Genomic DNA, 14787 nt, shown 5'->3' on the forward strand with positions numbered 1-14787 from the left:
TGACAGAGGGCCAAGGCAAGGGGGGGAAGCAGTTGTACTTACAACATGGAATACATGGCATTGGCATTTGTTCAGACAGTTCCCAACATCTACACAGTCACATGTAGAAAGCTGAGATCATTGTAAATTGTCACTTTTAGTACAAAGATGTATTTTCCAGTTGTCACGGCATGAACAATCCTTTCTTCACACTGATTTCATTTGGTAGGTTAGTTCAACAGAATGTCATTTATGTTGGGAGTGGGACCATGACCAGAAACATGAATGCCCCTGGGATGTCAATTTTAGATTACATCTAGCATCTTACCTTACTCTAAAGAAACAGTCTGCAGTTTTAAAGATGTTTTTATGAGGTCAGTGAGTCCAAAGCCTTGTGTTTGGTCTTCCTGTATATTCCAATTGACATTTTACTTTTTTTTTTCCTAAGGAAAGGGAAAGCAGTGCACAATGCCCATTGAGTGAAATTTGGTTGTACTTTTAGACATGACTTAATTAAGTAAATATTTTTTACAGTCTGTTGCTAAAAGCTGTGTTTGAATCACAGACAGATTAAGAGTGCTTCTGGATGCTTCACATTTTTATAAGGTTATGATGATCCATTTGTTTATCGTCTTGACATCTGGAAGTTATTGAGTTATTGCAGGGAAAAGCAGGAAGAGTGCTGCACTAGGCAAAGCTAACACACAATCCCTCCCACTCTGATCCAGTGTCTCTGTGACAATCTCACGGGTCAGTGAGCTTCAGTTTGAAATATGTGACTCAATTGGATAATGAATCTTACACAGCTTAGGCAATGAATAAGCAATTGTGGGTTCATACTTCTTAGTTTCACTATATATAAAACACTTTCCTTACAGAAATATAGACTTAGATTTAGACATAGGTGCATTGTGTAACTTTTCTGGTGGAGTGTCCATCTAAAGCTTTTCTCCATGGAGATGTTATTGCTTTGTCTGGAATGTTTCATAGTATATTGAACATTTCTATCTTCACGGAGACCAAAACAGACTAAGTTACAGGTCAGATCCATGGACAGGCAACTCAGCTCACAGTCACACACCTGTTTTTCTACATATGTTTGAGTATTAAAACCACCTGTAATTGAATAAATGTAAGGTAGCACTGTTTAATGCCATACTGTGGATTCCAGGCAGAGCAATGACAAATACATAGAAACAAGCAAGTGATGGACCCTACACCAAAAATTACAACTGCACCTTTAATGCATCTTAGTAATTTGCATCAAGACCTAACAAGCTTTCTGAACTGTTGCTTCATAGCATGGACTTCGTTGCCCATCCCTTTCCCATAACCCTGGGCTACTGAAGGGGACCTCGACTTGACCTGCTCACTGCTACACAGCATCTATCTGTGTTTTGGCCTGAAGCTTGTGTGTGTGTGTGTGTGTGTGTGTGTGTGTGTGTGTGTGTGTGTGTGTGTGTGTGTGTGTGTGTGTGTGTGTGTGTGTGTGTGTGTGTGTGTGTGTGTGTGTGTGAGGGAGAGAAAACAACAGTGATCATATTGCAGAATGTTATTTATGTTCTCTGCAGAAATCCTGGGATTCTTAGTGTTTGGGGTTATTTCTAAATCTGTTGTTGTGCTGGAGAAAGCTGGGACTAGTGGTGGAAGAATTTTATTGCCTGTATGGTATAAACACTTTTGATTTAGTTGACCTCATAGTCCCTGTTTTGCCTCTTTGGGCCTCTGTAGGGGGCTGTTTATATGACTTAGCTTTATTGTGTCTGACTTGTAATATTTGTTTCATATGCTCCTTATACATGCAAATTCTGATCCAGTCTTATTTATTTGTCTAAGTACTACAGAGGAGACAAATTTTGTGTAATTATTATCAGCATCATTATCAATTATGAATGTGTTCTGCATTTAAAACACTTTAATAAATAGTACTTTATAAGTGAAAACAACAATGAAATGAGTAACTATTTTCTTTTTTTTTTAACTGCACATTCTGATGGTTGAATGGCATTGCATCTTTGTTGAGTTTTTGGTTGGATTATGAACCACAAACAATTGTTGACCAATTAGTGATAATATTGTTTATTGTCCCATTCCCAGAGCAGACACAGTTTATAGCCCTCCACCCCAAGGGTAAGCAGTTCGGTCTCAACTCTGACAGCAAGTTGCTCACCTGCCTATGTATGAATGGTCTGAGAGGCTATAGGTGGCAACTCTACACCAGGGCAGCTGCTGACTAATGCTGATTGTAATACAAATCTACTGTGTGATAATACTATTTAAGACACAATTTAACTTAGCTGTTAGCCAAAACAAGTATAATAAGAAGTAAGCTGTGTGCACAGAGTGTGCACAGATATTAGCATATTCAGCTATATGTGAAATATATTTTTATCAAAAGAAAAAGAAAATATATTGTGGACCCAGTAACCTGTGTCCATGCACCAGGTAAGGAGGATGCTGACACAAAGAGGAGCTGTGTGTGAAGAGAGAAAGTGTGAGAGAGAGAGAGAGGGATGTAGGTCAGTGGCAGCAGGAAGCAGAGCCTCTGGAGCCCTGTCTCCGTGGCCTAATTGTCTGTGGGCCTTGGGAGCCCATTTGAAGTCCTCACAGCTAGCGTGCCTGGGCTCAGGCCAGCTCACTTGTTTGTTTGAGAGACTTGTGCTTGTATTGAGAATTTCTTCGTCACAGCTTGACACGGACTCTGTGGTCAGTAAACAATAAACAAACCCGCCCACTCTATATTGCCCAGACTGCTCTAATGAGTCCATTTAACAAGCAGCCCCAAACATTTCCACATTTTCAAACATGAAATGAAATGTTTAAAATCCCTCCAAGGGCCACTCATGCATTTTTGATTGAATTTTACGGCATGTCATTAAAATTACTTGAAGCCACCGCAGCTATGCAGCAAAATTTGTTTGTGTGCAGGCTGTGACAGTTACAAAAGAGCTCTAACATTATCTGTGCTCCACACGAGCAGAACAAAGATGTTTTCATTATGTTGTACTTTGGTGAAGGTCTACAGACTCTTGACTATCACCAGATGACATCAAGCAGTGAGTGCTATGCTCTCAAGAGGGAGATGGCTTTAATATGCAAGATTACTCAACATGCGTGAATGAAACAAAACACAACTGGAGGTATGTTTTTCATTCAACAATATGTAGACAATCAGAAAGGTTTTGCATAATATGGGACCCTTAAGGCTACCTCAAAATACATAAAGTGTCAGCTTTTAAACCTTGTTGATACAGGATTATAGGGACAGCTGGGGATAATTTCCAGTTCTAAACGGGCAATAAAGAAGTAATTTTAACTGGCTATTTATGTCATTTGAAATGAGAGTAAATGAGTATTTGTATTCTTAATTGTAACAAGCACCGAGAGATTTCCTGTTGCGTTTGAGTGTGACCGTCTGTTTGTACAGTGTGGCATTTACCGTCAGGGTGAGAATCTGAGCAGCGTGCCCTGCTCCGGTAGATCCTCTTACTTGTCGAGTAGGGCCATAGTCACTGACTGACTGTTTGTGTAAGTTCACAATTATAATGAATGACAGGCACGGGCAGAGAGAGGCAAAGCTAACAAATCCAACTCTGTCTAAACAACAAAAGTACAGTATTGGACTGTGGTGGGTGTAGTGTGAGGCCTGTGATCCGTGCCCTGTGTGTGCGGTAACCTGAAACCGCAGGGAAAACGTTCCTAGAATTCCGGCTGGGTTTGGTGTCGTGGCTTGCTCACTGGAGCCCCCTGAGTGGTGCTGGGAATGCGGCCTCTGCACGCAGCCCTAAAGAGGGAAGCAGCTCCGCACCTAGTACAATTTTCAATTTTTTAAGATGATTATAAGTGTTCTGTCTCAGGATATTTTTTTTGACTATGTGTCTAAAAGGTCTGTATTGGGAGTGTAATATGTCACTGAAAGACTGTTCCCAGATTTCAGGTTAAGTAGATCATTTTGGAAGTTTAATGTTCTCATTTCTCATTCAAAAGTTAAATTGTGTTAATTTTAATAAATAAGTTAATATTACTTAACTATAACAAGCATAGATCATTGTCAATCACTATATCACTGTATTGACAAGAGGCAGTATATATAAATGGACATAGCTAACACTCTGTCCAAGTAAGAAGTTCACATGTGGGCGCTTCAAGCTCCTTCTGACCCTGGCTCCCATTGTCTTACATTGGAATATTATTGCCCCTCTCTCTTTGTAACTGTCATTTTGGTCTTAAAATGTTTGCGTTAACCCAGTGGACTCAACCCAGACATGGTCCTGGGGTTTATACTTTGCTATTTTGTCCGTCAATAAATTGTTATTCCAAATATGGAGATTGGCTTCAAATTTACTCCTATAACTGCTAGCATCTCGAGCTTCATTTGATTGGAGTCGAACGCAATGGGTGACGTCACACTCCCTTAGTCCACTTCTTTATACAGTTTACGGACTTTAGCAAACTGAGAGGCCCTGCTTCTTTATAGTAGCATTTCATTGAAACAAGCGGCAGATTTTCATTCAAGTGTTTTTAATTGTTGAAAAATCACTACATGACCTTTCTGAGTCCTACAAACTCAGAATTTTTTGAATAATCACAAGTATGCACAGAGATGAGGCAGAGTTATGGTGGATGGTGAAAATTTTTTTATGAGGTCAGGGCTCAAATGCAGGACAATACAGGATTACTCAAACATGCATGTTACAACTCTGAATAACACTAAATGATTAGGGAGCACAGGTAAAGCTCATAAAAGTAAATTTTACATAATATGTCATTAAAATATTAAGACTAAGATATTTCTATTAATACATTTCTAGTTATTCACCCTTTTCATCGTATCCCATGTTCCCAGGACTGGGGCTGATCTCCGTTTGGGCCTCATGGTGTCAGTCAGAACAGTGATGGAACTATAAACTAACCAACTAATCCAAACTCAAAATGAGCACGCAATTTGAGCGTCTCTCAACTCAACCAAGTTTTTAGTGCTGACATGCATTTACAAATATTTCCAAGCACTAAGCTTTTAAAGAGAGTTTCAAAGGGCAAATGCATAAATAATTTACATTTTTATTTAGCTCAGTTGTTAGCATTGACTTAGTACTCATAGTTCTTCTGTCATCTTTGTTTATACTGAAAGAAAATTGATGGTTTGAATAAGTATTGGCACTAACAAGACCCAAATCATACAAGACCACACATCCAGTTATATATTAATCAAATCTTATTGCATATGTACCTTCTGATGCCACTCTTTTGATGTACTGTTGGCAGCCAGCTGTGAAGTCTGATCCAAACATACATGAGCACCAGGCTGGGACTTGTGCCCAGAAAGTCATTTTGATCATGCGTTTTGCCAGCGCTACCATCTGTCCCTCTTCATTCAGATAACAGCCCTCCTCGGAGTTTAGGAATACGTGGCACCCGCGACGCCTCAGCCCCATGAGAAGTTTACACAGCATCACACGTTATAATCCCAAATGTTATTCTGGTGTCACATGGCTGTAATTAGAGCCCAGTCTGTATCTTTCCAATCTAAAATGTGCTCTCAGATGTCTGCCTTATTGGCCACCAGGGGACCACTTGTTATTGAGACAGAGTTCTTTTTCTGATTGCTTATATGAGGCATGGCAAATGTAGTGCAGGGCTGTCAGTGTATGCAGCATATGTCTCTATATCCACGACAGGAGATGCGCGAGAGTAGCATCGCCATGTGCCCCTTTACTGCAGTGAGGAGAGCCTGATCCCTGACCCCTTCACTCAACACCTCCATAAGCCTCCTCTGCTCTTTGTGGCTATGTCTGGGTATGTGAATGCCTGGGTGCTTCACTGACCCGAATGCACTGTACATGTGAGGATTGAGAGACTATCTTAGAGTTTTCTGTGTTTACCTAAACGACACAGCTTCAGGATGGCCACTGTTGTCATCAAGAGTCATGGGAATTGCCATGGAGACCAAATGCCTAATGTTAAATTATATAATGAGTTACATTATGTAAATAATGTTTTCAACCAAAAACTGAAAGCATCACTCCACAAAAGCGGACAGGGCTTTTAAGAACTCCTCCTGGGTTTGAGAACAGCAATAGCAGTAAAAGTCCTCCATTCATAGTGTCATGGTTAGTTTACTTTTGTTTTAATTGAGTGCTTCTATTTTTAATATTACCATACTTTTATTCTAGTACAAGTTTAAATACTTATTTTTGTGCAATGGGAACATAGAGAGTCCATTCAAGGTGAAAGTGCTGTGTGCTTGGAAGCCCCCTTTCAGAGCATGTCTCTCAGTGGTGGATGAGACAGGCAGACAAACAGGTGGTGGGACCACAGCAGAGGATCATGGTCCGCTCCACCCTATGTCTGTGCGGTGGGGCAGAGTTTACCCTCCTGGATTGCCCCTGCCTGCCCTTGTCTGCGTCCATAGACGTCCTGCCCCTCCCTCTTCCCCCAGACCTCTAACCTCAGTTATCCATGCCCTACTCGGCATGTGGTCATGTGTTTGCAAAGCCATGTAGGTAATTGCCCCAGGTCTGCTTCTTGTGATAATATTCCATTCCACATTTTGTCTCATTTAAAGCCATTGAGATAATGATGTCATCTGGTGGGTGCTGTTACTGTTATATCTGTTGCTGTTATCTATATCTGGTCTGTACTGTGTACTGTGCAGAATACTTTGAAGAACACGTGACACTGAATTTGCTAAAGGCTGGAAAATGCCTCCATCTACTGGGGGTTTAGTTAATTGCAAGCCCATATACGATGACAGTTGGAAGGAGAATATGAATAAGAGATTGGCTGTCTGTATTGGCAAGTTTCTGAAATAATAGCTGAATCATACTTTATTATATTCATACCATAATGACATGCAAGAATGTGAATACTTTATATTAATTACTGATAAATGTATGGATTTTACTACACATTAAATAAGTAATGACTATATTAACTCAATATCCATTTACTTCCACAATGAAAAGAGTTGTAGACTTAGTAGTACAAGTATTCAAGTGTAAATACTGTATTCAATCAAGCTGAATGAAATAGTAATACAATATTTTTTTCTCACAGATAACGTATTTTTCACCGCCCATTCATTCCATCTCAGGGGATAATAATGTGGTTGAACGAAAAGTAATTTCTACTTTCCCACATCTTTCTCTCATTTATATGCAGGGCAACAAGGACACAACTTTTGACTTGTTCCCATAAGTATGTGTGGTCCGTTGAGTCAGCCTGCAGTATGCTGCCGGTATATGCAGAGAGGTGGGGAGCAGTTACACCCAGTGACAGACAGAGTCGGGACAGTGAGGCATGGGAATGTCCTGAAACCAAACCACAGCCCAGTCTCTGCTGCAGCTCTGCTTCACTGTTAGGCTGCCAGCCCACACTATTAAAGCTTTAACATTAAGAATATAAAGGCCCGGTGTGGGTATCCTCTTGTTGCCGCACTGTGTCCCTAGTTCTTAATAACTTCATCACTTCCACTTTACTGTTACATCAGCAGATAATTTGTCCTGATGAGGCTTTTTGTGGGAGATGAGGCGTGGAGATGCAGCTCATTCCAAACCAAATCTAGCTGGCTCAAACTACAAACTTTAAATGAAGATATTTGGGGTAACTACAAGTATGTACTAGCTTAAGCTCTGGGAGATCCTGCTTCTATGTGTATCATTTACAGTTTATGACAGTACACATACGTATGTGTAAACTTTGTTCCTAAAATGTTCATATGTTCAGATCACAATGCAAAAAAATTGTTGAGCACAGAGCTGCATTAAACACACAAGCTCTGAACAAGCAGAGCTTGAAACCCATATCATTTCCTTGTCAATGTAGATTTTGTACATGTACTTTTGAGCAGTAGCCACTAGAGTGCAGCATTAAACTGATTCTTAGCCTCATGAGCATGAGCCCCCATGAGGTGTTCTTCTTACTGAATAAAAATACCCCATCTTCAGCCGTCGACTTATGGCATTTTGTTGTCAAGTTGTCAAGAGATCATTTATAATTTGAATACATTTTCCATAGATTAGAGTCAAGTAATGTTATTTTATTAGCTCATGTCTGCATTTTTATTCCCCCATAGAGATATGTGTGTTAAAATGAAAGTGAAAAATTGAATGCCAACAGCGACCCATTCACACGAAATGAATGCAGCTGCGGCAATAGTCAGATAAATCAATAGTTGCTCATTAGCCTGAAGTAGCCCTGAGATGAAACATGCCTGCGCTGTGGAGCCTGTAATGGGCTACTGATGAGCCAAACGGGATATTATTGACAGTGCTTGGCCTGCAGACCAAACACACAGAAAAAGGTAGAAGAGCTCTGACAAATTGTCACATAATCACCATGTGTAATTACATGTCTGCTAAATGAATCACATGCTCTGCATCTAATAGTTGGAGATAATAATAATAATAATAATAATAATAATAATAATAATTCATTTCAAAATGTGTCTAGTAAATTGGAAACATTAGCAGACCACAGGACAGATACTATAGATTGTATTCTTAACCAAAGTTGAAATATGCATGAGGAATAGCTTTAAATCAGTAAAGAAAACAAATAGACATTTTGAGTGTACCTATTCAGTGCTGTTGTAACATGTTTTACTGCACTTCAGAGTATAGATTTTCATGCCGTAATAGCTATTAGTAACTTGAGCAGCCAGGCCTTCAACCATATAGTCATTACAGTAACCATGTAATAAAGTGGCGTGTGTTGGTAGAATCACCATGGGACCGTTTAAGAAGTGGTGATGCCATTGGAAGCCACTTATTGGGGTGTAATTCCAGCTTGACCACAAAGCCATAAACAGCCATAATTCATTGGTCTACAATGGCATAGGGGCACCACCAGCTGTGCACAGGTGTCCTGCTCCAGGTGAAGTGGACAGCATAACAAGTCTATGCTTATTGGACAACATGCAATACATAGACACTACTGTAAAGCCTCATGTACAATGGTGCTATAGTTACATCAGTTATGGTTTTGTTTTCTTTGATGCTGTATTTATTTTTGATGTTTTTGAACTTTCAAGCAACTTCCTGAAAGCTAAAACAGTGGTTGGTATTTTGACATCTTTGACTCATCTCAATTCTAGACTTCTCAACTGGGGTGCCAAGTGTGCAGGGCCTAGTGAGCCAGGAGCCAGCAGGACAAAAGAACAGAAGTAATGAAGACAGTGTAGGAAAATCCTATGCTGAAAGAGAATAAAGCACAGCTCAAAAGGACTCCCACATGTGGTCAATTTGATTTTTAGAGGTAAAGTTGGTATAACTTTTCTCAAAAGGAGCCTCGTTAGCCCTGATGTCTTGGTGGTTCTGAACAGGCATTAGGCTGGAGTCTCACAGGGACAGGCCAAGTCATGGAGCTGTTTTATGTCCACATCCCTGAGCAGCAGTGGCTCCTCAAAGAGTTCAGGTCAAACACATAAAAACAAAACACTCTTAGCACAAGAGGAATCCTAAACTCACTGTTCCAGGTACTTATCAAATTCTAACAGTGTGTTCTGGACAGACCTTTCTCCAGACACTATCAAGACCCTAGGCAAGAATGGCTCTGGGGTTGATTTTTTAACCAATTGTATACTTTTATAATACAAATTGCAATGTTATGTTTTGAAAGCATTGCTTTTCATAACAACTTTACTGTGAACTGTCAAAGTCCAGTCTTCTGGCACCTTTTGCAGCCTCATTGTGGTGGCTCTGGTTCTGGGGCATGTATGTTGTTTGCACACATTTGGACATAAACCTGAGGACCAGACACATGGTTTAAAATAATCATTGCAGTTTGAGCTGGATGAGAGAGGCAGGGATGGAACATGGAAAGAAGAGCAAGTTTGGCCTGCAAATGACCTCCACTTGTTTGCTCGGGGATGTTCTGAAACATTTTATTGTATGATTGAACCATATCCAGTGTAATAAAGTTGTCTTTGATGCACATCACGTTACAGCAAAGTCCTTCAGAGCATTTAAACCGCTATCCAATGTAAGCAATCACACGTTATATAGCAGTAAAGAGTATTTATCTATGGTGTGTGGATATTTGTGATGCCTGAGTTCTTGTCATCTGCTCTGAGGCGGTGCAGGCCACATGCTTATGCAGCCTGTAGGAGTTTGCACATGCTTCTGTTTACTGGTCGGGACATATCTCATGTTGATTCAATGTTTGCTTAGGCCTTTTGACCAGGTGCCTGTCACTTCATGTGCTCAGTGCTCGTACAGTGGTTCGCTGAGCTCTGTGTGAGAACAGACTGGCCTTTCCAAACAAAACCTCCCATATGCTGCATTTCAACTTGTCCCACTCGTAAAGTTACTGGGCACAAACATATCATTCTGTCCTTTGCTTTCACTACTTGTCACATTCCTCCTCTTGGTTGTTATATATCCAAACAACAACTTTAAATTAAACCTAGTATGGAACAATATACTTAAATATAACTTTCAAAATGTATGCTCATCACCTTATCTTATTCCATGGTCTAGCAGTTGCAATTCATTTAACTACATCTGCATTTAAATAACTACATTTTTCCAACAAGAATCCTGATCAAGGAGAAATCAGATGGGCATTAGAATTTAAATGCTGTCATCACTAAACTTTAAATAACCTTAATAAAGTATGAACAAAGACTTAATTCACATTGAACATATAGGTTTTTGAGAATGATTCAGACTTAGTAACTATTTAATTAATGCCATGAACCTAACTCTTAACCCTAACCCTTTAATTGAGTAGTTATTAAGCCTGAATCATTCTTAATAAACCATTTGTTCATTGTTTTACATCTTTAGTCATGCTTCATTAAGAGTAATTGAGGTATAAAGTGATGCTGTTTTTTTAATTAACACTAAACACTAAGTCGCGTACTATACTGATACACTAATTAAGCCTTTAAGCATGACTATGGTAATAAGGCAAGACAACACCAATCTGCTTTACCTGAGGCCAGTTCTCCAGACGCCCACTCACTCCGGGGCTAACCTCACTTGGTACATTGTGTTTAATGTTTACATACTGAAGCAAAGTTATTATTCACAGTTTTTACACAGAATGCATTTTAGCTGAGAGCCTAGCTGCAGGCCTGTACATAGATCAGGGCTGTAGAGAGAGGGGTCAGTGTTAGGCAGTGCAGGGCACTTCTTGCTTACGCTACAGGCACAAGAGGAGAGACATGAACAGCTGCCTTTGGGTATAAGCATCAATTGTGTATTCAGAGCCCAGTGAATCATTCCCATAGAAGTCAAGAAGTCACAAGCATTCAATTTAAATGATCCAGATTGAGAGAAACAACTGCAGTGTTAGGTTTTCTGCACAGATCATCTACATAAAGATTTCTTAAGGTTTCTACTAATGTAAAATAAATACACATGAGCACATAAACACGGAATGTATTTAAATGTAAGGTATGTTCAGATGTATTCAAACTTAAACTTAGTGTGAAATGTCAGTTTTCAAGTTACTTTTACTTTCACAATACCTAATCTTCTGCCACTTACTGCACAGTGTTTTGGATCATAGTTCCTCATACAGATTAATTGTTGTATGCATAATATGATGCTATTTCAAACTCAATTTCAATATTAAGAAAATGCTTGATACAGATTTCCACCATGACAATAAAAACTGTTTTTTAAAAAGTATATTATAATCACCAAAATCTAATTGGGTTTTCCTTATTATTGCTTTGTTGTCTTTCAACTGTGGCAAAAGATATTAATTCCTTCAGGATCAGCATCCATCTGTTTATCTATATAAGATAATTTAAGGTCAAGTATTTACTATTTTTTTGATCTTATTAGTGATACTTGTTGAAAGTATGTTATTTCAGTACTATTTACAGTATTAATTGTTTCAATTATAAAAATATTCACAGTAAAATAAAAATATGACTACTTCTTCTGCTTTATCACACACGTCCTCTTCCACTTTACTTCACAGCACGTCCATGAGGTCAAATTCCCTGTGATGTCTTGTTGTGACAGGCCTCATAGAGCTCCATGTAAAATCAAGCTAACCCCACAGTGAAAAGCAGCCAAAGGCCAGACCTGCTGCCAAATGCACCCTTTTGTAAGCGTCCCATCTGATGAGCTCACGTCCGGGCCAGCGCTGTCATCGTGGGCCAAGCCTCCAGACACACACACACACACGCACACACACAGAGCCCTCACTTCACACCGCTCTTTAATTCTTCAATTAATCATTCGTGTCCAGAAGGGAGGTCAGTGTCCAAGCTCTATTGATTGTTCTATCTCAACAAGGGAAAACTTTAGAGCTGCTGGTAATTAATAGCTTGATTTCTTCTCAAAGTGGATTGTGCTGCTACTTCTACTGTGTACAAGTGCTGCTATGGCTACTACTACAATCACTACTAGTACGTTTAATCAAGGCTATAACCTACTTGACTTGTCCACCCCAAGCCTGGATAAATGGAGCTGTCTCAATCCATTGCAATTCACAACATGCTTGGAGATGGCTTGTTCCTTTTACTTTTAAAAAAGAATTACTATTATGTATGTTTATGTTGTCTCTGACATAATGTAAAGACCATTTTTACTTTAATTTACTTTAATTAAGAAATGTATAAGGCTTTCTTCTGTCATAATTGTTTGTACATTCTGAAAAGTACTACGCTTGTGTGATGTGGGAGGGTAATCCCCAGTGTCAATATGACCAATTGAAATAGGAAGAAGGTATAAACAAGAGTGGCATGTAAAGTAATGTGTATCAGCAGAGGCTTATGTGAGGAGATGTTAGCATTTTTATGGACTGGCTCTAAAATGCTGTTTCAGCGAGATGAGGGAGCACAGACCTTATCAAAACGTTGCTTAGATCACAGGCCAAAGAATCTTCACTTCAGCACTTTTATGATTGCTTCTTCAGATATTGACTTGAATATATACAAGTGAGTGCATGCACAACCACATACCAACACACGGAGCGTCCCATAAGAGAAGACATACAAAGACACTGGCCCACGAGATGTTTAATCACTTTATCAGCCTCGTGCAGTGTGTGAAAGCATCAGTTGATTCGATGCCAACTATTCCCCTCGAGGCTGTTAAACCCCTCATGCAAGATTAAAATCATCTTGTAATTACTACATTACATTTAGTAAAGGAGGCTCAGAATGACTTGGTTTCTAACATGTATGTTCATGCTTTTTTCACAGCTATACAAGCAGAGTAGTTGGGAACGGTCTGCCCGCCCAGAGGCAAAACCCAGAGGTCAAAGTTCGCTCTCCAGATCCTGATCTAATGGAGGTCAAGGACAGGCTGGAACGCTTCTGTCAGGTATGTCATTCAGTCACATATATCCTATTACATTGTCAAAGCTGGGGTAACAGATTTTTAAATGAGTTATTTTAACTGTTTTCCACGACTCTAACTTGTTGCACATTGCTAATATTCACATACATGATTTTCTGAACTCATGCACTAACCTGGTAAAAAGTATTGAAAATCATTCATGTCTCAAGACAATCCAGTTTTCTCATACATACCTTTTCAGACAGCAAGCTTATTGAGGAAATGAAATTTACTCTTTTACAAGAAAAATTTGACCAAATGGAATTGTCAGTTTGTGCTCCAAAACTTAAATTAAAGCTATGAAAATCTCTCATGTAAAGGACACTGTTCCAGTGACCAAAAACTGAATTATGTTGTGAAGAGAAAGATGAGAGGAAGGGGGCAAAAGTTCAGCAGTGAGTGACACATGGGCAGAGATGACGGGGGCAGCTTCAAAGTCTCCCTGTTTGTCATGTAGATAGGGCACAGGGCTGAAAGGGTCCTGAAGAAAAGAGCTGGTTCACACAGATCCCTAAGGCCATATGAACACACACACACACACTCACTATGGAGCAGGGTTCCCCACACTGGCCTTTCTACTCATCTAAATGTATTGCGTGTCTTTTGATCTTTCTATTTTTGTAATTTTCTTCTCCATTTTGTAAAAAGGGCCATTTTAATTTGACTTTGTACAGTACATTTGTATTCAGTGCACAGGACCCAAATTGCCCCCTGCAGTCTGAATTCCCACATTTGTCTTAAGTGAACATGAATAGGAATGAGGGTCCCAAGTGCTAATGCCATGTTTGTGTGGTCTGGCTATTTATCATTTGTGGGAACAACAATAAACTCTGCTAATTTACTTGGAAATAATGACCCTATGCTTTCAAATATTAAATATAATGGCATTTGGGTGGCTGAAATAAATGTAAGACATGTACAAAGTGTCTCATTTATGCACACACTGTTCAAACCATTTCTAACTAAAATAAAACACTTTTTAATGAAAAAGTCTTCTGTGTCCTGGGGAATCCTGGAGACGTAAAACAGTAATAATTTCAGAGCCTGGCTGATTTCTCTGCGGTTGACAGCCCCTCATCATTTTCGGCAGACTGCACTGGATCATTGTACAGAGGCTGTCAAGTGGTCTGTTGTCATGGCAACAGGCTAAGCTGCACTGGGACGTCCTGTTGACATTTAAAGGGTTCAGAAACTCAAATGCTGGGGATGCAGCAGCAATGAGTTTTGTGTTTGGTTCGGATAAAAGACACGGATCACGAGCTCAAATTCCAGTAAATCTTATGTACTGGATAAAGAAATGGTATGCTGTATTGGAAGAAGAAATTAAATTAGAACGTTCAAAAAATTTGATCTGGCTTTGATAAACAGAAATAGGCTTAATTTTTTTTTTTTTATTGCTTTCACAATAACAAGTTTTTAATCTGAAATACTTGTTTTCCTTGTATCCATCCACAGCCTGGTGCAGAGTGCCATGTATATTTTCATTTCATAACCTAGAGCTTATGAA

At 39.4% G+C, this 14787-nt stretch overlaps 1 protein-coding gene across 2 annotated transcripts in view; it reads left to right on the forward strand.

Moving 5' to 3' along the window:
- Positions 1-14787, forward strand: part of gpc5c (glypican 5c) — a 70987-nt gene that overhangs the window by 27623 nt on the left and 28577 nt on the right. For both annotated transcript variants that reach the window (XM_020923388.2, XM_020923396.2), the window contains one exon: positions 13145-13265. In XM_020923388.2, coding sequence (XP_020779047.2) covers positions 13145-13265 — 121 coding nt within the window. The remainder of the gene's footprint in view (positions 1-13144; positions 13266-14787) is intronic.

Source organism: Boleophthalmus pectinirostris, unplaced genomic scaffold (assembly GCF_026225935.1).
Source record: "Boleophthalmus pectinirostris isolate CB_2022bp ecotype Guang Dong unplaced genomic scaffold, ASM2622593v1 HiC_scaffold_16, whole genome shotgun sequence".
NCBI classification, from domain to species: Eukaryota; Metazoa; Chordata; class Actinopteri; order Gobiiformes; family Gobiidae; genus Boleophthalmus; species Boleophthalmus pectinirostris.